This window comes from Pygoscelis adeliae, unplaced genomic scaffold (genome assembly GCF_000699105.1).
Source record: "Pygoscelis adeliae isolate BGI_AS28 unplaced genomic scaffold, ASM69910v1 Scaffold425, whole genome shotgun sequence".
Taxonomy (NCBI): domain Eukaryota; kingdom Metazoa; phylum Chordata; class Aves; order Sphenisciformes; family Spheniscidae; genus Pygoscelis; species Pygoscelis adeliae.
Window position 1 is genome coordinate 502,704 of NW_008824775.1, and position 22,424 is coordinate 525,127.

At 41.3% G+C, this 22,424-nt stretch overlaps 1 protein-coding gene across 1 annotated transcript in view; it reads left to right on the forward strand.

Moving 5' to 3' along the window:
- AFF3 (AF4/FMR2 family, member 3) overlaps positions 1 to 22,424 on the forward strand; it is a 350,596-nt gene that overhangs the window by 320,742 nt on the left and 7,430 nt on the right. The window contains exons 16-20 of the mRNA XM_009323844.1: positions 181 to 382; positions 2,957 to 3,084; positions 16,386 to 16,449; positions 19,111 to 19,247; positions 21,242 to 21,313. Coding sequence (XP_009322119.1) covers positions 181 to 382; positions 2,957 to 3,084; positions 16,386 to 16,449; positions 19,111 to 19,247; positions 21,242 to 21,313 — 603 coding nt within the window. The remainder of the gene's footprint in view (positions 1 to 180; positions 383 to 2,956; positions 3,085 to 16,385; positions 16,450 to 19,110; positions 19,248 to 21,241; positions 21,314 to 22,424) is intronic.

Genomic DNA, 22,424 nt, shown 5'->3' on the forward strand with positions numbered 1-22,424 from the left:
GAAACATGATACAAATTTGTAAATGAACTCTTGGTCCCAATACTGTAAGCTTGTTTCCAGATACCAATAGACTTTATCCTGCCAGCAGGTTTTAAATTCAAAGTTTTGGTAATATATAAAACATTTACCTTTCTCAAAGCCAGCTTTGTGACACTCCATTACTGTAATTTCCATTTCCAGCTTGGCAATACCAATAAATAAAAATGAGAAAATGCTTCGGTCACCCGTCTCTCCCCTCTCTGATGCATCAAAACACAAATACTCCAACGATGATTTAACTTCCTCCAGCAGACCTAATGGCAGCAGTCTATTACCTTCCATCTCCTCCAGCAAAAAACATAAGGGTGAAATCCAGTCACAGCCACATCCCGGAGACTTCAATGTAAGTTTATGCTCTTGTTCACAATATAAAGCCTAGCTGTGTATTTTTCACTTTGTATTGCAGTCTGTGATAGTTTTGCAGAATGTTATGCAAAAAAATTGTAATAATGAATGTTTTATTGTAAGTTCAGTTTTTCTGATTTGGAGTTTATCAAGGCACAGAAGAGAGTAAAGAGGGCAGGCTGTAAAGTAGGCAAATACCAAAGGCTACGTAAGCAAGAGGTAAAAGCTAATGGCCCAAAACAAATGGATTTAGGCCTCCAGAGTATTGCTTGGGCATGATGCAAGCCCCCTACATCCAAAAGTATGGTGCATAAGGCCTCTGCTGTATAAGGCCTCTACTCAGCCGCTGCCTAACCATGAGTGTGCCTGCAGACAAGTTCTCCTACATGTCTTACAACCAACTTTCTCAGACGTTTCTACTTACTCTTGACACCGATGAACAGCTTAGCACCAGCCTCACGACTCAGCTCCATCAGAGCCCAGGTATTCAGATACCTATGAGAGAGTCGTGGTCACACTAAATGTGTCCAGAGCCCCCTTCCAGATAAGGCTGTATTACTGCACCGCATGGTAGCTACTGCCTTCAGAGCACAGAGAGGCAGGAGCGGATGCTGCCCCCATTTATGCATGAGTTCTGCAATTAGGATGCTGGAGTAAAGAGCCTGTTAGCTCTTCTGATTGAGGGAATTCACATATCTCTCTCTCTCACCTCTCAAAATCATACCCTACCCTCCAGCCTGCAGGACGCTGCCGGTAGAAGATCAAGGGCAGAATATTGTCACATCCTCCCCTTGAAGCTGTTCTGCTTTGTGTGAAATACCTAGAAGCAATTTGGGTACCATCATATTGATGTCCACTGCTGGAGCATCTAGTCAAGCTGTTAGGGCACTCTGCTGCTGCTAGAAAGGCCCATGCTCCTCTCCTTGCTACAAAACCTGTTTATATATTTTATCCTATATCTATTTGTTGTATTTGTTATTTGATACATAAGAGGCTTCAAAAGCCTAAGTATTAGTGCTCAAGCAACTTTCAGGAAAACAAACCACCTGAGTTGTAGCAGTGGTCTCTTCCAGCTACTTTTGCTGTGGGGATAACTGGCCCCACAGTATATATTAAGTATACATGTATATACTTAAAGATATTTATTTTTTGAGAGTGGAGGGGGAAGTAGTAACTATAATCTTAATTTTGGACACTTTTTAAAAACCAAGTTGTCACAAATTGTGTGTTTCAAGAATATCTCGCAGATGCTTTTGGTAAATTGAAATAAAATTAATTACATAAAAATATTTCAATAAAAAGGCATTTTAACATATCATAGTAATTAATTTATTTTTTCATGGATTAAATGTAAATTTTTAAACATTTTAACTTCTAAAACATAAGTTTAGAGGTTTATAACCCATTCAGAATTATAATGATATGATTCTTCACTGGATATCTTGAAAACAATTTAAATTCCTTCACAGGCAAATGTGCTGGAAATCAAAAGTAAAAGGTGATTGCTTTATGATCCACACCCTTAGCAAATGCATTTCACTGAGATTTTCTGCATAGCCTAGCAATGCACCATTTGGTCAACATTTTAACAACCTTTGCAATAAAATTCTTATGTATCTGGTTATTCATCTGAAAACTTAAAAAAAAGCTGAACTGATCTGGATGTGCCATATAGAAGATGAGAGCTCACGAACTACAAATGTTAAAGTTAGCTTTGTTTTATCCCAACTTCCCATCTGGCATCTAACTGGCACGCCCAAGTGGTCCTTTGAAATTCTGTCAGAGACCACAAGCCAGGGAGTGGCTTTTATCCATTTGAGCTTTTTGTCCATTTCCCTATTGCGTTTCTGTCTGTCACCCGACAGAGAAAGAAGAGTGTTTTCTGGCAGTGGTTATCAACTAAAAACAACCTGGGGCCCTCTGCTTTGCACTGTACCAGCACATGGTAGCCCACACAGGAGGTCACTCAGTGGGACGAATGGCTCATGAGGCCACATGAAGAACAGGGCTGCAGCTGAGGGAACGCGTGAGACCCTGCCAAAAGACATGAGCTTCCACTGTGGCACAGAGCAGTGATCTTTCAAGCTGATCAGGGGCCCAGAGCAGAAAGAAACCTGGACCTTGGGCTACAAATTCATACCGCATAGGCACATCAGCAGTGCAGCGTGAAACAAGACAAACAAGTGAGCCTTGCTCTCCTGAGGCAAGGTACAATGCTAGTTTGGCAGCTGAAGACTAGAGATATAACTTGATCTTCTAAATGACCACAACAGATCTATTATTTAAAAATTTCACTTACTGTGTTTCAGCGTGTTTTGATAGCTACTAATAGTTCAGCTCCATTTCTTCCGTATATCACATTGAAACTCGAGCCCTTTAGAAAGTGCTCTGAGCAATATCTGTAAATTTGTGGCTATCAGTGACAGGACAGTTATACATACTCCCTGCTGAAATAGTAGGAAAGCTAACTGCCAATTTACAATGCAATGCAAAGACGCTCTGTTGTTTATTAGTTGCTTTTTTGAAGTTAGTAGCCAATTCCTCAATGTCTTCTCTGCTGTTCGTTGTCTAGAAAGCAATTCACATGAATTCAGAAAATGTTCTTCTCTGCAATAAGCCCCAGTCCCAAACAGAGCCTTGGTCACCTCTGTCCAGCACACCCAGGGACTGCAGAAGGACAAAGCTTATCTTCGATGATATGTAAGTACAGATGACTTTAAAACAAAGAAAACAATGTCATTTTCTCCGTTTAAAGAGAGAAAAATGCAATTTGTCCAACAGGAACTGAGACATGGTCAGAAGTATTATATTAATACTGTACATCGAGAAATGAATGAGACATACTATATAAACTCTAATTTTTCATAATAAATTAAGCCTCTAATCATCAGGGAGAAGTAAGGACTGGCTGTTCCCTAAAGGACGGGGAGCCAGGAGCCAAGGGGCAGAACACAGCTGGCAGGGTGGGGGCCGTGCCAGCCAGGGGTCCAGTCCCACAACACCCAAGCAAGGTGAGCAGGGCAGGCCCAAAGGTGGAGTCAGGTTCAACCAAGAGCCTAGATCCTCAGGCAAGTCCATGGTGATGAGGCAGGTCCAAGGTCAGGCCAGGAAGTCAGGTCAGGATCAGGTCCGGTGAGGGTCAGACACAGCCCAGTGACTGCCAGGTGTGCGTAGTGATGAGGCAGGTCTGAAGTCCAGCCAGGAAGATGGTCTCCAGGTCAGGGTCCAGATCAACAAGGGCCATGGCCAGGCACAAGCATGGCTGTGAAAGGGCTGAAGACAGGCACACTTAAAATGAGTTGGACAGGGAGTGAAGGCCCAGACCTGAGCTTAAATAGATTTCTTCAGCCCATGGGCAGAGAGGGGAGGCCCCACATGAGGCAGGACAGGGCCATTAAGGCTTTATTAGTACCCTTGAGGCTCTGGCATTAATTATGCACACATCAGACTTAATACATACAGAACCATAGCAAGGCAGGGTGACAGGGGCACCCTTCTTGTGCACTCTTTGGAACAAGGGGAGAGGACACATGGCAGCCTTGCATCCCTGAGCCTTGACAGCTGCTGCTGTCATTGCTAGTGCTGCTCAGAAAATGGTATCACAAAGGCAGGGTGAGTAGGAAGCAACAGTGGGTGGCATGAGTACCTGGAGGGATACCTGGCCCTCCCCTCCTCCACTACATCCTTCAAACATCCCCTGCTCTCCTCCTCTGAAAAGAATTTCAGCCTGTAATTGTCTTTCTTTTCTTTTTGGTAAATTAAAATTGCTGGTTCGTTTCCCAGGGTCATTTAGGTTGTGGTATTATTTAGATGAGGTATAAAGATGAAACTGAAGGTTGAAATCCTAGTATCTAGAAAATCCAGATTCTTTTTGACTTGCAATTTTCTGGCCTGAAAATACTGATTTTTCTAGTGTAGAAGAGGTTCTGTTGAAGCTATGCCTCAGACTGCCTGGAGCAAATACAGCTCTGTAAGCTGTGTGACCTTGACGCGCCTTTCGTACTCCCAGACTTTCACATACAACATCGCTAACTCTTTTATACCAAGGGAAACCCTGGGAAAACAGCCCTGTTTCCTCAGGAGCTGCTTCTTACCAGAACTGGAATTTAACAATAATAATAATTGTAATAATTATAATGTTTATTCACACCACCTGCTCTCAGGGACAACTAGAGGGACAGCAGCCTCTCATATAGAGAATCCAGGTTTCCTACTATAAGGCATAAATAATTCCCATAGACTTCAAAAGGACGTAACTGTTTTGTTTGTCAAGAAAAGACTGATGAGATTAATGTCTGTGTGTATTCCTGGCAGCCATAAGGAGATGTAAGTTGAATAAATGTAATCAATTTTTCTGCCCCTTTTGGAGAAAACTCCTCCCTGTACATATATATATATTCCTATTTTCCCTCTTTCTCCACTTCCCTCCATGTTATTTTTTAACTCTTCCAGTGTATTTATTCAACAATCTCCACTGAGGAAATTTGAAACTGTTCGGAAGTACTACCTAACTCTTCATATCTCTTAGAATACTTTATAATCTATAATTTACTTGCAACTGTTCAATTCTTCTGCAGTTTATACATGTACATATAAGGCAGAAAGGTATTAGTGTGCCTGATAAAAGTCAAAATTGTAGGACGTGCTCATCTGTTTGGATTAGAAAAAACCACAGTCAGAAACAGCTACAATAGAACTATTATATCTTCATCAGATTTTCCCTCAAGATGCTGACAAAAAACAGGGGGACTGGTTTGTTTCATTTTTCCCCTAGAATACTGTCATAGGAAAACTGTTTTTTTCACCATCTCTATCATCTAAGAGGCTTTTATCACTTGCTTTCTCCATTAGTGATACATGTGATTTCTCTGGCAGGCATCTTCAATAAAACTGTTTCACCTTTTCAGAGACAGATACAATAAAACTGTTCATGGATAGTGCCTTCCACGTAGAATGTCCCCAAGCAACTTGTGGCCTATTAAAAAAAGCAATCTAAAAAGCCAACTAAGATAAAACACAGAATCAAATATGTGTTAATTTGCCCTTAAAAACCAGAAACAGTTAAATACCTGTTGTGCTAACTAGAGGAGGGAGATTTTCGTGTACTACAACTCTCATCCACAACCTGTATCTAGGAAACACCACCAGAATACCAGCTACACTAGACATTGATTCTGAAATTACTGTGCAGAGAAGTCACTGAAATGTAGCAGATTAGACTGGCTGCAAATGTTAAATGTCAACAAATTTGACTCGCATGTTAGAAGGATCAAATTAAACATGGCAGTCAGTGTCTTTCAAATTCATATAGTACCACAGCAGAGGATTTGAAGAAATGCAATACAGTAGGTCTAAAATTACGTAGTAATCCTAATGGCAGCATTTGTCCAAAATGATGCCTATGAAGTATTTCTCTCATAATCCATGAAGTTCTGAATTACTGTAATCCAGCCATGGCTTTAAAGTCTTCATTTTAATCAGAATCTATAGTTTTTAAGAGACTAAATCCCTTATATTTGATTTAAAACAACAACTAATTTTTTTGACCAATCAGTGTCGTGTCTCTTTGCTTTATTCTCAATTTATTTTCTCCAGATCATTGACAACAGCTGTCACTAGCAATACATTGGAACACAAGTAGGTCAATAAAAAGTGTATCTTGCTTGGCAGAGTGCTGTATACACATACATCGCAATATAAAAGCAAATACAGCTAACAGTCTTCAAAAGGCAGGCAAAATCCTACTTCCCCTGTTTTGCCATTGTTTACTGCCTGCTCTAAATATGCTTCGAGGTACCCAGCATGCCACGTGTGTAAGTGACATCAATGCTGTTTCCAGTATTAATTCTTAACAAGATTTCCTGGATTTTTGGCCATTTCTGACTCTATGAAGAGAACATTTTCAAGGCTACATAATAATGCTTCAAGCCAAATTCAGTCCTGCTGTAATTTCACTGAATGATAGAATTCCCAATAACCGCATTTAGGAACAAAGTCTGTTGTCCTTGAAGTGATAAGCAGACATGCTGTGGGTGCCCGAGGGCACAGTCCCACACCCTCCTCAAAATACTGCATGTGTGGTATAAAAAAGAGCAGAGCATACCCAGCTTCCCAGTTTTCCTTATGGCTAAATCTGAACATGCTCCTCCAGATTATTTTCTCACTTGCATTGTGGGTTACCCTTTCAAATTTGGGGTGTGGTTTTTCTTCACTTACATTTATTTTCCTTTTTTTTCTGGCCTTATAGGAGCAAGATAATACATCTTCTGCAGCTTTTTTTTATTCGTATTTTGTTGAATGTTTGTTGCACCTTTATGGATTTAGGTGCTACACACACGCACCAGCTTTACATTGTCCAAGGTACATATCCTGCTGTTGAGTTAGCATTTCTGTGTTTGTTTGTCAACCAGTAAACCATATACCCAGAAAATATTCAACCTGTAAAGGTGTTATGCATAGAGCTCATAAAGAGCTCAAAAGATAACTTCTTGGGGCATCTCTTTGTTTTGGCTTGAACCACAAGTCCCTCATTTTGTTTTGGCTTGAACCACAAGTCCCTCATTTTCAGTCGCCTCTTCCCTGTTCTGCCTCAGAGTGGAAAGGAAAAGGTGCTCTTGGGTTGTGACTCCCCTATAATATCTGGAAGTCATCTCATTTTGCATTGCTCAAAATGCCTCAAGGACTCCTGGTCTTCTGAAGTATTTAGAGACTTTTGTAGTGCTGAGCACATCCTCAGGAGCACAGTTAAGGATTAGAGCTTGGCTCCTCTTTCTTCTCATCAGCAATCTAAAAAATTGCTGGTCAGATAGACCAACGTCTACTACACTAAGTTCCTCATAAATTCGTATGCTTAGTTTGGAGTACTCCCAGTTTCTTGGCTTTGGGGGATTTCAAGACTTCATCTGACCATCCCATTCTTCTTCTTCCCTTCTTACTTGTGGCTCTGAGTTTTTTCATGTGTACACTGCCCATGAGAAAATAACATTAGACTATTAGACAGCAGACACTGCCTCCCATGATTAAATAATTAAGCTGCCTGTTCTCTGCAAGACCACCTACCCCCTTTCTTTTTAGGGACACTCTGTGAGAGCTTGGTCTGGTGGGAAATAGATGCTTAATCAGCTCTAGCAGGAGATTCTCATGGGGTAAAGAATTCATAGCCACTATTCCCTGTTGTCAAAGAAAACCCAGAGCTGTGGACCTCGTTTGAACTTACAAGCTACATCCATGCCCCTTCTCTGTTCCTATGGGCAAGTGGTCCAGCACTGTTTATGCTTATATGATTAAACTGTCTTCACTCCCCAAAACAAAGAATGCTCACTGCCTCCTGAGAACAGTCCCTGGCCTGTGCTGTCCCCCAGCTGTGCCCAGGCATTGTCTGGGACCGAGCTCAAAACTATGCCAGGGAGAACATTAGCAATTAAACAGCATGGATGATCAAACGATAGAGCTGGTATCCTTGCCCTGCTTATTTCACTTGCACAGACGTAGCCAAGGAATGGTTTTATTGACAGACTCAGATCTGAAATGGCCTCTGATAATTTTGCCACTCAGGAAAGAGGATTTGTTTGCATCAATTGATTTTGATGTGCCTTTTTCTTACTCTACAGCTTGACTAGAAAATGCCTTTAGTCCACAATGAATCATAACAGTGAGCAGGACAAGGGTCTTCTAATCAGGCTCAGCAAACCCTCCTCCAGGTCCCAGCAGCAGAGCTGATTCTCTCAGGGAGAGGACAATCTCTCCCACCAGTCTCTCCCAGTCTTTCCTCACCTCTGCAACTGGTGAGCAATAAGCAGATGCCTACAGCAGGTGATGAGCACCCTCCAAACCCTGCAGCTCTTTGACTAGTCTAGGTCTCGTACTGAATATAAGGAAGTCTCATCTAACCTCCCATGGTGTTTACCGTTCTTCCACACCTCTGGTTCTTGACAGAGCTTGTTTCCCTCAGGTTTGGTGGCAAACACTGGTTTCTCCTCGAAGAGCTAAAAGTCCATCCCAGTGTAACTCGGGGTTTGTCTTCTTGTGCTGGATCACAGAGCACTGTGGGTTTTCATCACCCTCAATGCCAGGATTCACAGGTGTGGTGTGTACAAGATACTCTAATGCCTCTATGTGCAGCTTGATTCCTAAGCCAGCTTTGCTGTCCCTGTGACAGTGGAAAATATCTTTACATATGTTTGAAGACTGTGCTTCAAGTCCATTTTCCACAATACAATTACCCAGAAGTTTCCCTTTTGGACTAAAAGGCTCACTGTAATGGCCCTGGGGTGCAAAGGCTGTGATCCCTCAAGGAAACTTGGGAGCTTTCCTGATCAGTCCTTCAACATACAAAGGATATTTTCATCTCGCAGTGATAACGAACCACACTAGCAGATGATCATAACCACTTTAGCCTAGAGAATCACAGGTAGACTGTTCAAATTCATTTTTAGCCTGGGACTACCCTGTTCATCTTGAGAACCAGCAATGAGTCATGGAGCTTGAGAGGGGCTGTGATGACTCAATGCACATGAGGAATATGAATTCCCAAAATCCTTATCAGATGCTTTCCTGGTCTTCTAGTGCCTAGATTGTGATTTCTTTCAAATCCTATGATTACTGAAGTTTCTTAGACAGGCATTGCAGGACAGGAGCCCTGGATAGAGTCTTTGTTTCAGGATTGCCTGCTCCTTTCAGTGCAGATACCCCATTCAGTGACTCAGGTTTCACATGTACTGTCACTCAACAGTTTCACCCACACCTTGGCTTCTCACTCATCAGAGCTGGGAACATGGAGCTGGCTGCCAGGTAGTCTCTCGTCCAGAAAGATTTTTCTGCCTTTGGTTTTCAGCTGCCTCTTGAGAATTCAAGGTGTGATTCCATGGTATTTTAAAACAATATAAATCTGGACCGCCGTGGTCCTGCCCTGTCTCCCTAGATCTGAATGTAAAGACTTTCACCCCACCTTCGACTGAAATTAGTTGATTTCAGAATATCTATTTAAAGTACATTGAAAGAGACACAACTGTAGTTTATCTGCAAGGATGTAATGTTTTCTCCCTCTGCTTTTAATACAGGAGTTCAAGTCCCTATTGTTAATACTGCTTTCATTCGTCTCTTTTCACTTGTACACTTTGCCCTTGCATGTTTTAGTCTAGATATTGATTTCACGTGGATATCTTTAAATCATGAATCTGGGTCGTGCCCAGGAATTTGTAGTGGATTTTAACTCTTTCTCGTGGTCTCTTGTATTTCACTACATTGACATGGTTAGTCTGGGGGATTTTGCATTTTTGCCAAAATAGGAATCCCCACTTATTTTATCCTTCTTCATTTCATTTAAGTTAGGTGCCAGGCTTTAATTTTGTCTGCTATTTTTTGCAACAGTAACTCCCTCTCTAGGTATCTGTACTATTCATCTATTCATCTAATCTAAGCTATTGACCTTGTTATACTAAGCCCAACAAGATAGTAGTTGTGTAGTTGTGTGATTGAGTAAATTTTTCTTACATTTGGCCTGGCTCCAATCAGATTGTTTGTTCCTGTCTTTCTGAAATGCCTATAGCATTATCATTTAAATGGGTCACATAAACTCTCTCTGCCCTCTCCACTTGTATGCTCCTCTGCCAAACTTCCCAGACCTGCTGGGTCTGCCATAGCGCGCATGAGACTCCCAGAACGGGGTACCCACCTTGTACAGTGCCATGGGCTCTCCCCAACCCTGTGTGCCACCATGTGTGCCATGCCCCAGACACAGCAGTGCCATGTCCCATAAAACAGCATTTATTTTAAGTTGTGGAATGGGCAGGAGGCCATGATACATCAGGGGAGAACACTATTTTGTATAGTAATACCTGCTCCCCAGCTTCAGCTCTGTCCTTTACCCCCAAAATGACCATCCTTATCTGTGACCCAACACGTCAGACATGCTCATGACACATGTTCCAGTATGAAACAGCAAATAGGCAGGGCTGTATACACCTACCTTTCACTTTACGTGGTTTTCTTGGTCTTAGAGGATTTTCTTCTCTTCTTGGACTCAAAGTTCAGGGCCTACTGGCACAGCTTCAAAACTGGACATGGGCTAACCCTGGCTAGGCCAGTTTCTTCTGATTCACCTCTAGCTCTGACCAAATGTTAAAGTCACTTATTTCACTGTTCTTCTCCCTTCAGCACACTCACTTTTTTAGGGTCTAGATTACTAAACTTGTGAAACTGGTCCTATATTTAGAATTATGATTTAAGCTGCTTTTATTACATGCAATTGTTGTACACTGAGGAAGCACTAGTTTGTTTTTTTATAACACTTCAGCAGCATTATCTCTGAAGGGTATTAAAATATGCACTTGGCTACATTTATGATGTTTAATTGAACTTTTATTAGTTTTTTTTAATGTATCCTCATAAAGCACCGTGCCACAGTAAGAAATAATGTACAAGTAGTAGATTATGTAAATGAAGCAGAAAATGCTATAGTTTAGTATTTAGTTCATATAAAGTATAAAAATTAGATGAAAAATGTGGTTTTGAATGCAGTTATAATTAAAATTGTATATTGGAGTCTAAGCTACACCGTACTCTGTAAATACCAGTGGTTGCACTGAGTTCCAAGGAAATTGTGTTGCAGCAGATGCTGATAAATTACTGTACGAAGTAAGGCTTTTATTGATTCACTTTGTTTGATTCTCTTCCCTTTTTTTACTGCATGAGTTTACATTTTTGCAATTATCTGCTAAACTGGAATAAATTAAATTCAGAGAAGGCAGCAAAAGACAAAGGTGGCAGAGATGTGCTGTAATGGCATAGAGCTAAATAGGATGAGAGAAACATATACACACACAAGCATTTCACCTGGGTAATGGTAACACCACTCTTAGGAGCTCAACAGCCCGGAAATTCTGAAAGGCTGCTTCTGGAAGGGGAGTAATTACCATGCCCGCAGCCATCTCACCTCACGCTGGGATCCCGCGCAACATAACAAGCAATGGAAATGCTGCCTTTCCTGCTGGTTTTCAACAGCTCCCAGAGAAAGTGGTGGCAAGGCGAGTGAGAGAAATTCTGGACAGTAGCGGATTGTTTGATAAATTTCATCCTGGACTCAGCCACAGCCATGCTACTGAGGCTGCCCTTGTCAAAGTCATAAATGGTTTGAATGCCGCTGCTGAAAAGGAAGCCTGGCCTTGTTTGTACTATCAGATCTAGCCATGGGGGGGTTATTCTGTAAAAGGCTGGATTCTGTTGCAGTGCCTAGGTGACTGGCTAGTGTTGACTGAGAATGCGTTGAACTGGTTCCAGCGGTACTTGATTGCTTTCCCCAATCAACATAGTAGGGTAAATTCTCCTCGAGAGCAGCCAGTTTCACATAATGACACTTGATCCCAGGGAGAATTCACCAGCAGCCTGACTTAGTTGGCACTGATGCTTTACGCTCTTTCTCTTGCCTTTCAGAGAGATATATGAGATGCATTAGAGCAGTGTATTAGAACTCCTTTTTGGCTTTGTTGAAGAGGACTACATTTCTAAAAGTACCAACAATCAGATATTCGGAAGCAAAAGACTTTATTGTGCAGTCAAGATTATTAATAGAGATAAAACACTTGTTTGTACCTGTTAATTTGAAGTCAGACTTCTTTTTAAATATTATTTTTTAAAAAGAAGCCTGAATTCTGTTTCGAAATCTGGAGTGACAGTGCTGACACCAACAGATACATACAGTTGTAAATAACTTAAGAGGAGAATCTGACTAAATTGTCTGAAAACCAGAGGTCACTCAATAACTTTCTGTGGGACTTCAGTTTACATTCATGACCAGTAAGCCTAACGAAGAGACTCCAGTGCTTCTTCTGCTACTCTCATCCACTCCAGTTCAACCAGTAGTCTGGTACCATTTTAATCCTGTAGAAATTTTCTTTATTCTCTGGTTTCTCAAGCTGTAGCGAGGCTGTGATCTGCAGAGGGATTGCAAACCTTAGACCAAAGACCTGAAAAGGGGTTTAGCCACAGATCTTTCTGAATCTCGTCAGTGGGAAAACAGATTTGCTTCTCCTCAAGATGCCTCTCATCAATAACATATAGTATTTGAAATTAGCATCCAATGAGATTACCTGCAAATTCTCCAGTCTGAGATTATCACCAATGTAACTAAATAGGCCAAGCTGCAGAGGAAATTTGGATGAACCTTCATGTTTGTAACGGATATGGGTTCTCAGTGACTATAACTTAAGGGTCTGTAAAATCAGAATATGATTAACAAGCTTTTGTGAACTTCATAGATACGAAATGTGCAGTATGCAAAAGAGCTATCCTGAGTAATTAATTCATGCATCAGCTTTCTCATGTGTCTTCATATGTCCATGAGCTGAGGTAACCTGTTACCTTCAAGGAACCTATAGAAGAGGGGTTTTTTTCTGTTTTTTTACTTCATGACATAATAATTTAAACTAGTGTACTGGATTTAAAAAAGCAAATGATGTTCATGTGCAGTGGGAACTTAAAACTGAATTTGAAACCTTTCTTTCTCATTAAAAAAATGAGAAAATAATTAAATCCAAGCATGTCCTTATTTTGTTACTAAAATGGTATAAGAAATGTATGCAATGTACATAAACATACATTAAATATATAGGACATTTCAGCTTTCCATTTCCACCCAACATGCACATCAGTAATCTGAATAGGAAGTTTATTAACATGTAGTGATAAATTGAAGAATAGTATTTCATAGATGGCATAAAGAGATCAGAAATTGACTTGGCATGTTTATTAACACTATTGAACAAGCTCTGTTTAAGAAACTAGAAGAAAACATTCCCAATTAATCTTAATTTCTGTTAGTCATCCCATGATTTGTAAATCAATCTTGTACTTTTCCTATGGAAATACCTAAACATTCACATTGAGAATATATATGCTTTGCTTTAAAATGGCCTTTTAATAGTTTCTTTTTTATATTAGGCTTCCCAAAAAACAATAGGACTTAGTACAAACCGATGACTTCAGTTTTTGCACATTGCATTGTGGTTAACCACCCCATATAGCAGGGCCCTCAAAGCAGGCTTCTTGGTTCAGTAATGTGCATGCCTCTTGCTAATACCCTCATTGCTAATCATAACTCGGGAGAATAAACCATTTTACAATTAACTTATTTATAAGTAGACAATAATTACATTGTGTTATCTCACTTTGTTTTTACAGCCTCTTACCATGCTTCAAACAAGCAAATTAGACATACAGTGCTGGGTGATATATGGGAGGGAATGTTGCAAAGGACATATTTTAATGACCTGAGTTTGAAAGGATCTTGTAAAGGTTCATCCCTATGATCATTTCAGAGCGATGAGACCACTGTTTTGTTGATGTGCTCTGCTTTGCTTTGCTTTTTGGCACTTCATAGTAAACCGTCTTACCTAGGTCATTGCACAAGATGAAGAGAGATGGGAATTAACCTTAAGAATTCTTTCAGTGGTTCTGAAAACATAGTTATTTTTCTATATCAAGCTAACACTGTTTCACTGTCTAATATTTCATAATTGACCAAGACCAAATCCAGATGGTTTGTATTATTAAGATGATGTTAGCATCTTGCTGGGCACAGGAAGTATTTGCAGTAGGTTATGAGATACTGGGACGCAAACCTGACTGTAGTCCCCGTTCTGACCTACTGGCTAGAGTAAGATGGGGGGAAATTCCACTCTGAAGGAGAATAATATTTTAAAGAAAGTTGGAGCAAAGGAACTGTTTTTCTTCGTATCAGCAAGCTTTTTAGGGCAGAGGTCATTCAAAATTAGTCAGATTTTGAATTTTAGTTCCATCTAGTGATATTTAGCCTTCCTTCTCGTCAAAATAAGGTTGACTAACCTTCCGTTATGCAATTAAATGTCCTTGAAACTGTGTGCACTTCAGCAGAAGGAAACGGACTAAGTAAATGCACTGCCAAATAGCTTTATGGTCTCAAGGAAGTATATATGGCAGTCCTTTTCTGTCAAGGGGCTCCCCGTTGCTCCCACTGATCTCAGTTATGGATCTGAGCACGTTCTTACTGCTGTCAGCAAGAATTTTTGACTCATCCATCCCATTGACTTCAGGTTTTAGATCTGCATTTTCTCTGACTTACACAAAACACTTTTTTAAACAAGGGTGCTGAGAAATCCCAATTTCAAAAAAACTAGTTAGGATTGTGTACTTGTTTGGGCTGGGATAGAGTTAGTTTTCTTCATAGCCGCTTGTATGGTGCTGTGTTTTGGATTTGTGACCAAAACAGTATTGATGACACGGAGATGTTTTAGCTATTGCTGAGCAGCGCTTGCACAGCGTCAAGGCCTTTTCTGTTTCCCGCCAGCGAGTAGCCTGGGGGTGCACAAGCAGCTGGGAGGAGACACAGGCACAGCTGATCCCAACTGACCGAAGGGATATCCCACACCATATGACGTTGTGCTCAGCAATAAAAGCTGGGGGAAGAAGGAGAAAGGGGGAACGTTTGGAATGATGATGTCTGTCTTCCCAAGTCACCGTTAAGCATGATGAAGCCCTGCTTTCCTGGAGATGGCTGAACCCCTGCCTCCTGATGGAAAGCAGTGAATGAATTCCTTATTCTGCTTTGCTTTACCGATTAGTCTGTCTTTATCTCAACCCACGAGTTTTCTCACTTTTATCCTTCTGATTCTTTCCCCTATCCTGCTGAGGGGAGTAAGCGAGCGGCTGTGTGGGGCTGAGCTGCCTACCAGGGTTAACCTACAACAGATTGCTAAGTGGCAATAATACCATATAATTTACAACACCAAGCACTTAAAAGCATGAATGGTAAAACCATCAGAATTCATACTCTGACTACTCAGAAATAACTCACTTTCATTAGATAAGGGCAAAGGGATGGCACTGTGGCCAATACTAAGAAAACTATTTTGCAAGGCAAAACTTCCTTCTCTGAGCGAGACGAGGATATGGGAGTAACCACAGTACGAGCTGAGAAGAACCAGGACATGTTTTAGCTGAGTAGAGAAAGAAGGCGGCCATCTCCCACGTATATGAGACTGGAAGAATCTGCAGGGTCAGGAAATATGAAGACTTTTATGAGAGGCAACAACTGAAGATGCAAGGTTATGGCCTGAAATGACATGGCAAATGGCTATTCTCCACAGTGACTGAGAAAGGTGCGATAGGGAGAGTTTGTGGGAAGAGATGAAGAAATTTGCTTCAGTCATGAGGAGCTCACTGAGGTGGTGACCAGACATTTCCAAGGAGACATCAGTTTGTGTTTTCAGTTTGAATGGAAGTGGATAAGTCTGGATCAGAAACGGACTTGTGAATTTCAGCACAGAGACAGGAGTTGAAGTGGTGCCCTGCAGTCAGTAGGTCAGGTAGGTTAAGGAAGGGATGGAGTCTCTGAGATCTGTTTGAGGAGAAATCAATGGAGAAATTGGCACGAGCAATGCCAGCGGAATTGTAGCAGGCAGCCCAGCACCGAGTTGGAGATGAACTCCAGGCAGCAAAAGTAAACAGCACTCTCAGTGTGCTTACAGATAAGAGGGAGAAGGGGGGTGAGATGGTAGTTGTGGAGGCAAGCAGGGTCGATGCGTGTTTTCAAGGCGGAGAGATTAAACACACATCTGTTTTGAGAGGAGGGAGAAGCCAAGGCAAATGACAATGTACAGAGGAGGAGAAAAAGAGGTAAGCAAGCACCAGGGAGAGGAGAAGACGGAATAACTTGTCCCACTTAACACTTGCATCCGTTTTGCAGATCAAAACTGCACTAATTTGGGAAGCAGTTTATATAATCCATAAAACCACATTTTATTAGCTTTTTTTTGCTTTGAATCACTGACTTCTAAAGAATGAGAACAGCCATAAATGCTATTGTCTCCACAGGCAGCAATTTGGAAATAGAAGATGCATGGTTACATGATAAGTGTATTTTCTTCATTAAAAATGTTTGCAAATCAGGTTTAAAATAAGGGAAAAATAGCTTGAAAATATTCTGCACTTCAGAAAATAATAAAATGTCTTCTTATTTTCCCCGGTAGGCCACACAATGCAGATTACTTTATGCAGGAAGCTAAACGGAAGAAGCATAAAGCAGATGCAATGGTGAGAACATTTTCTTTCCAGTTATGTTGCTCCAAATTATTTTTGTAATGCAGTTTCTTCATCAGTGCAGTATTGCTGGGGTAATTATAAAATCTATTATAAGGATGGCTAGGCTTGTTAAATTAAGAAATGTTTATATAATCAGATGTTCATAGCCCAATAAACTATGACTTAACAAATAATGACTCACTGAGATAAAGGCCTGGATAAATAAAACTTTCCACTTATTCCTTTGCTTTAATTAGTAACTATAGTAATGGAGGCTGCGCAAGGGATCTACATACCTAATCTTCTCAGTTTAACTAGCTGGCTAGGTCCTATAATTGTATTCCCAAATTTGGTCTGGTGGCTGAGGTATTAGTACTTTTTTTAAAGAGCTTTGGCTCTTCAGTGCCAGAAGAATCCTGGTTTCATGGCAGACCTCTCCTAACATAATCAGAAGCACACAAGGAATCTGTGTAACCCTAGAGGAACACGTTGCACACAAAGGACTGTTGCAGCAAACAGATTCTTGGCCCTGGCTGTGACCTGTCTAAAAACGTAGCCGGTAAGACCCTCTTGAAAAAGGGGAATCTGAGGTTATATGGAGCACTGAAGAGATGCTTGTCTTCCCAAACAAATGGGTGCAACGAAGTACGCAGTGCTCCAGGAGAGCTCTGCTTAGCCATCTCTCAGCTTTCTCCAAGGCTACGTTTGTCCGGCACTATGAATAAGCTAGCACAGCTTCTTCATGTATTGCGTCTGCAATATATGGGGTGGGACCCTGCATTAATATGGCTGGCTTGCAGGTGGGAGTAGCTGCAGTCCTGCCTTGCTCTGCCAGACAGACACTTTGTTGTCACAGCAGCAGGAAACAAGAAAGGTAGCTCAGAGCCTCTGTTTCTTCACCTCTTTTTCTCAGCTGTGCAGAATGTAAAAAAGCCAAGGAAGCAGAAGCAGGCCCTTAATTTAGGACACTAACACTGAGTTTTACACTCTACCTGAGTTTATTAGCGCAAATTTCCATGGTTTATTCAGTTCCATATTGCTCTAAAGTGAGTCTTAAATCAGAAAAAATTGTGGAGAAGTACAAATGGTGCATTTTAGTGTGTTGCTTTAAACAGAATGGAAAAAATCACTTACTATGCAAAGGAAATTCTTAGCCTGAAGAGAAATGTTTTTATGGTAGACTCCCAGAAACAGGAGGCGCGAGCATTATTCTCTGCTCTGCTACAAGTTTTCTGCATGAGAGTCACTTAGGCACAGTTTAAATAGCCTCCCATCAGTGTTAGGTGATTGAGACATCCTTCCCATTCAGCTTCCGTACACAGTGGACCAGCACCTTACTTACACCTTGTGAATCACTCTTTGCAGGTACTTCCTCTCCCTCATTGACTGTGTAGGGATCCTGGAGGAATTGCCATATTGCCAAAGTGCCTCCAGGCACTTTGAATCACCTTGCTGGGCTCGATAGCTCCTACTTTGGCCCTGCAATACCTAACATAGGCACTTAGAGTGAGCAGCCTGAAAATTACTCTAAGTCTCTCTGCTCCTTAGTCCCCCATCTGTGAAATTGGGATAATAGCACCTCCACCCGCACAAGAGCATCGGGGAGAGAAATATAATAAAAAGTTTGTGAAGTCTCTGGTATGATCGCAATGGGAGTCATATAAGAACCTAAAATAGAGTGAAGCCAGTGTGCCATTCCAAAGTTACTATTTAAAATCTTTATCCCTTGGAAAAGAATAAGGTCCATTAACCTTTCACTGTGTGCATCAGATTTCAACCAAATGCATCCAGTCCATTAATGGGCTTTATGTACCACAGGAGTTCTGACTGAAGGAAAGAGAAGTCAGGACAGAGAGGTATTAGTATGACTCACCGCTATGCACATCAAAAACGAAATTCTGAGAGCAGATAAGTGGTATGTAAGTGTACACATATGAACATTATGTGCACGTTTGCATATACACCGTTGTTGAGGACATATATGTACGTATATCTGTATAAGTACACCAATACACACACAGAGTCAAAGAAGTACTGAAAATAGGAGAAGAAATGGGGCAAGGAAGAAGGATGGCAGGAGAAGCTGAGGGAGCAGAGCAGTCCCTGAAAGAGGAGGAGGATATAGAAAGCAAATTCCTGACAAGAGGTGACTGTGGTCAAGCAGTGCTGAAAATGGTAGGGATAAAGAAGACATGAGAACAGAGATGAGCCTTTGAATAAGAGAGATAGTAGTCAAAGTATTATTTCTGATTCTCTTAGTTCATAATAATCATTACCTTCGTTGAGTGATGACAAACTACATTTGCAAACATATGTGAAACCCTTTTTAATGAAAGCTGGAACAAAAGGCCTGATGAGTTTGTGGAATTTCCAGCAATTGGAAGAGCTTTGACAAAGATCAGGAATGTCCTAGGCAGAGTTGATCCTTCTTTGGACACAAGAGTGTGGACCAAATAGCATTTTGTAGCCTTCTTCAGCTCTACTTTCTGTATCTTATGATTTTCACTGATGCACAGGGTTTGATGGGTTTTAGCTTTCTTGAAGGAAAATTTGTGAATCTGAAGATATACCGACTTGCGTCAAGTTTACAATTGATGTTGAGAAAATCCCATCAAATATAACCATATCTTGATGATTACACTATTTCTCTGTGTCCTTATTTTTTTCCTCTAGGTGGAAAAGTTTGGAAAGGCACTGAATTATGCAGAAGCAGCACTATCGTTTATTGAGTGTGGAAATGCAATGGAACAAGGCCCAATGGAATCTAAATCCCCCTATACAATGTATTCAGAAACAGTTGAACTCATCAGGTAGGAAGGGAAGAGATGACCTCAGGGGTTACTCTGTTTGTGCAAACATGCTCATCTACATCATCACATAATTCCCTAGATACAGTGAAAGGGGAGAAATGAGGTCCTCCCAAGAGCCTGGTCAGTCATATGTAATATGTATGTATCATCTGTGATTTCTATGGAAATTAAATCAGGAAACTGTGTAGAATGCAAAAAAAAAAACCCAAAGCTTTTCATATTACTTGAGTTGCAAATTACTTCAAGAGTTTCATGGTATAAGTCCCGTGCTACTCAAAAGGGAAAAATAATAATACATAATACCAAAACATTCTCATGGAGTGCTAGTTTGCAAAATGTTGCAACATGTTTAAGACTGCAGTTTAATGGTTGCCTGAAAGAAGATGTGAACAGTGACAGAAAAATGGTCACTCAAGGTCCATTTGGTGTGTATGCTCCTACTGTAGCCAGTGGAGTCCCAAAAGCAGTCCAGCTCACACTAAAGCAGACCCCTATACTTAGTCACCTTCATTGCTCTCCAAACAGGACAGTCTAGAATTCAGTCCCACCCTCAAGTCCCTGTGAAGGAAGTTTGTCTCTTAAGTCCTTTCCTCCTTTGTAGTTGGTACTAATAGTTAACATTATTGACAGTGTCGGTAGAGAACACAAAGGTCAAAATCATCCCAGCAGCTGGGTGACTCTCTCCGCAAGAGAGCGAGCCCAGCCACACTAGGAGAGGAAGCTGCACCGTTAGTGCACAGTCAACCACGCAGCTCTTGTCAGGACTAAGTTCATAGGAAATAAAACATTTTAATTGTTAATCATATTCACAATGGAGCAAAGCTTCTAAAACAACTGCATTCTTTTGGACTTAGTGTTGATGCAATGATTTCCTCGCATGTTAACAATTCCATTGGCATTTTATTCCACTTAGGGCTGTCTTCTCATGCATTTCAGTGGATTGAGGCCAGCTTTCTAACTGGAAGGTTATTAAACAAAATCAAAGGTTTTCTTCAGTAAGAAATAGTACATCCCATCTCCGCAATTCTTCCCTTCTTCTTTTCAAAGGGCAGAAAGCTCTTTCTTTGTCTGCCCTGTCTTTTCTCATGATAGTAAATATACGGTCCTAACTCTGGAAATGAATTTTGCTTGCAGATCCATAGCTTTCAATAACGTGTGTAGCTGTGGTTGTGTTGTAGTGTGAATTGCTGTTGATCTCACTTGCTGCAGCTCAGAAAAATAAGTGGTTTACTAGGTATGCCTGTTGAAACAAAACGTTCATGCTGAATCTTTGCACAGGTATCAGGATTAAAGTTTGAAGGCAAAGATAAGAAAAAACACAAGCAGCTAATTATGGGGAACAGGTATTTTTCTGGAAGCGAGCCCAGAAGTGCTGTGTGTTGTCCTAACCTTGTCCATTGTTCACGTATTCAGCTGGAAGCTGAGATTTCCAGAAACTAATTTGTGATTGCATAGCACATACACTCTTGAAACAGCAGTGCTACCTCTGTGGATGTTTAATATTTATAGAATTTGAATGTAATGTCATATGAGCAAAAATAGCTCTGAGCCACATGTTCCCCCTCTGCTGTGCTCTGCTTGGAGGAGCAAATCTGCGTAGACACGCTCAGAACTGGCAGGGTGAGGGCAGCACCAGCTTCAAGGCAGGCCGTCTGTCTTGAAACGCTGTGGAAACCTTTCTGCATAAATTCTGTGTAACTGGGTCTCCACAGCAGCAGAGGTTATTTTGGTAGGACAGCATCACCTCGCCAGCTAGGCTCCCCTCTGGATTGACGGATGTTCAAGGGAGTTACTGCTGTTTAAAGAGTGCGGGGAGGCACTACTAATGGCAAAATAGCTCTGAAACACAACCAGAAAAAGCACGTGTATGTCTGATAACTTGAGCAAATATGTATAAGGGGGCAGGTCAAATGACATCGGCCAGCTTAGCGCTCTGATCAGTAATATAAAGCTGTCTCGGTTAACTCACATTGGCTTTTTTCCTTTTGCTTAAGGTACGCAGTGAGACTAAAAACCCACTCAGGCCCCAACGCCACGCCAGAAGACAAACAGCTGGCAGCATTATGGTTAGTAGATCAAGATTTCCTCAAAAGGCTTCTTTTCTGCAGTGAGCCAGTTCTTGAAAATCAGATGCTGGATGCAGCCAGACAGGATTATGTTGTCTATTGAAATTAAGAGAATACTTTCTGCTCCGGGAGGGTCCAGCCCTTGTATCACTGTACCAGGTCTGCATTCTGTCTCTGTAAATAAGCAATTCATACTTATTGAGCGTGGCAGGTCAGCTATGGTACGTCAGCATAATTAATTTTTAAATGCCTGATGGTTTGTTGTTTTTATGAGTGATGTACTTTTGTACCAATAGCTCGGTAATTTCTTTTGTGGCTGACATTTTAGGCTCAATAATCGTCTATTATATTTACGTTATATGAAGAGAGATACAGGGATGGTGATAATTAAGCTTCTTGGATTACCTTCTAAATTGAGATTTCTAGATATATACGCAGGCACCCTAGATCCTATAGGATGGTTGCTGATTGCTAGTAAAATACTCAAACGTTATTAAAATCGAATTTTAATTTAGTATCTATGTAGTTAATACATAAAATACCTATTACATGGTTACTGATTCTCAGTAAGTGGACATTTACAATCAGCAAGTGTGTTTTTAACATCTATTAACCATCTGTTAAAAATCCAAATTAAATGCATCTTTAGCCTCCATAAACAAGGAGTCCTAATTAATCATTTGTACAAAAAAGAACAAAATACTGAGAGACGCAATTTTTTTTCCCTCAATGCCCTTTCTTTGTCACCGGCTTGCTGTGCCACCGGGAGGAGCGCAGAAGGCATTCACGGCAGTTGCTTTAAAAACGCTTAGGTGGGAAAACGACTAAGGAACGGTTTAAAAAAAAAAAAAAAAACCCAAAACCCGTAAAGCCACGTTCCGGAGGGTGGCTCGGAACGGCCGGGGCGCTCCGGCGTGCGCGGAGCCGCATCCAAATTGGCGGAGCCGCCGCATCTGTCGCAGCAGAAAGGTCAGAGCGGGGGGGGGGGAAGCAGACGGTGCCTTCTCCGGGCGGCGAGTAGCAAATCCGAGCGCCCCGTCTGCCGGCCAGCGGATGAGCCGGCACCCGTTGCAGGTGCGCCGTACCTGTGAAGGTGACAGAGCGAGAGTTA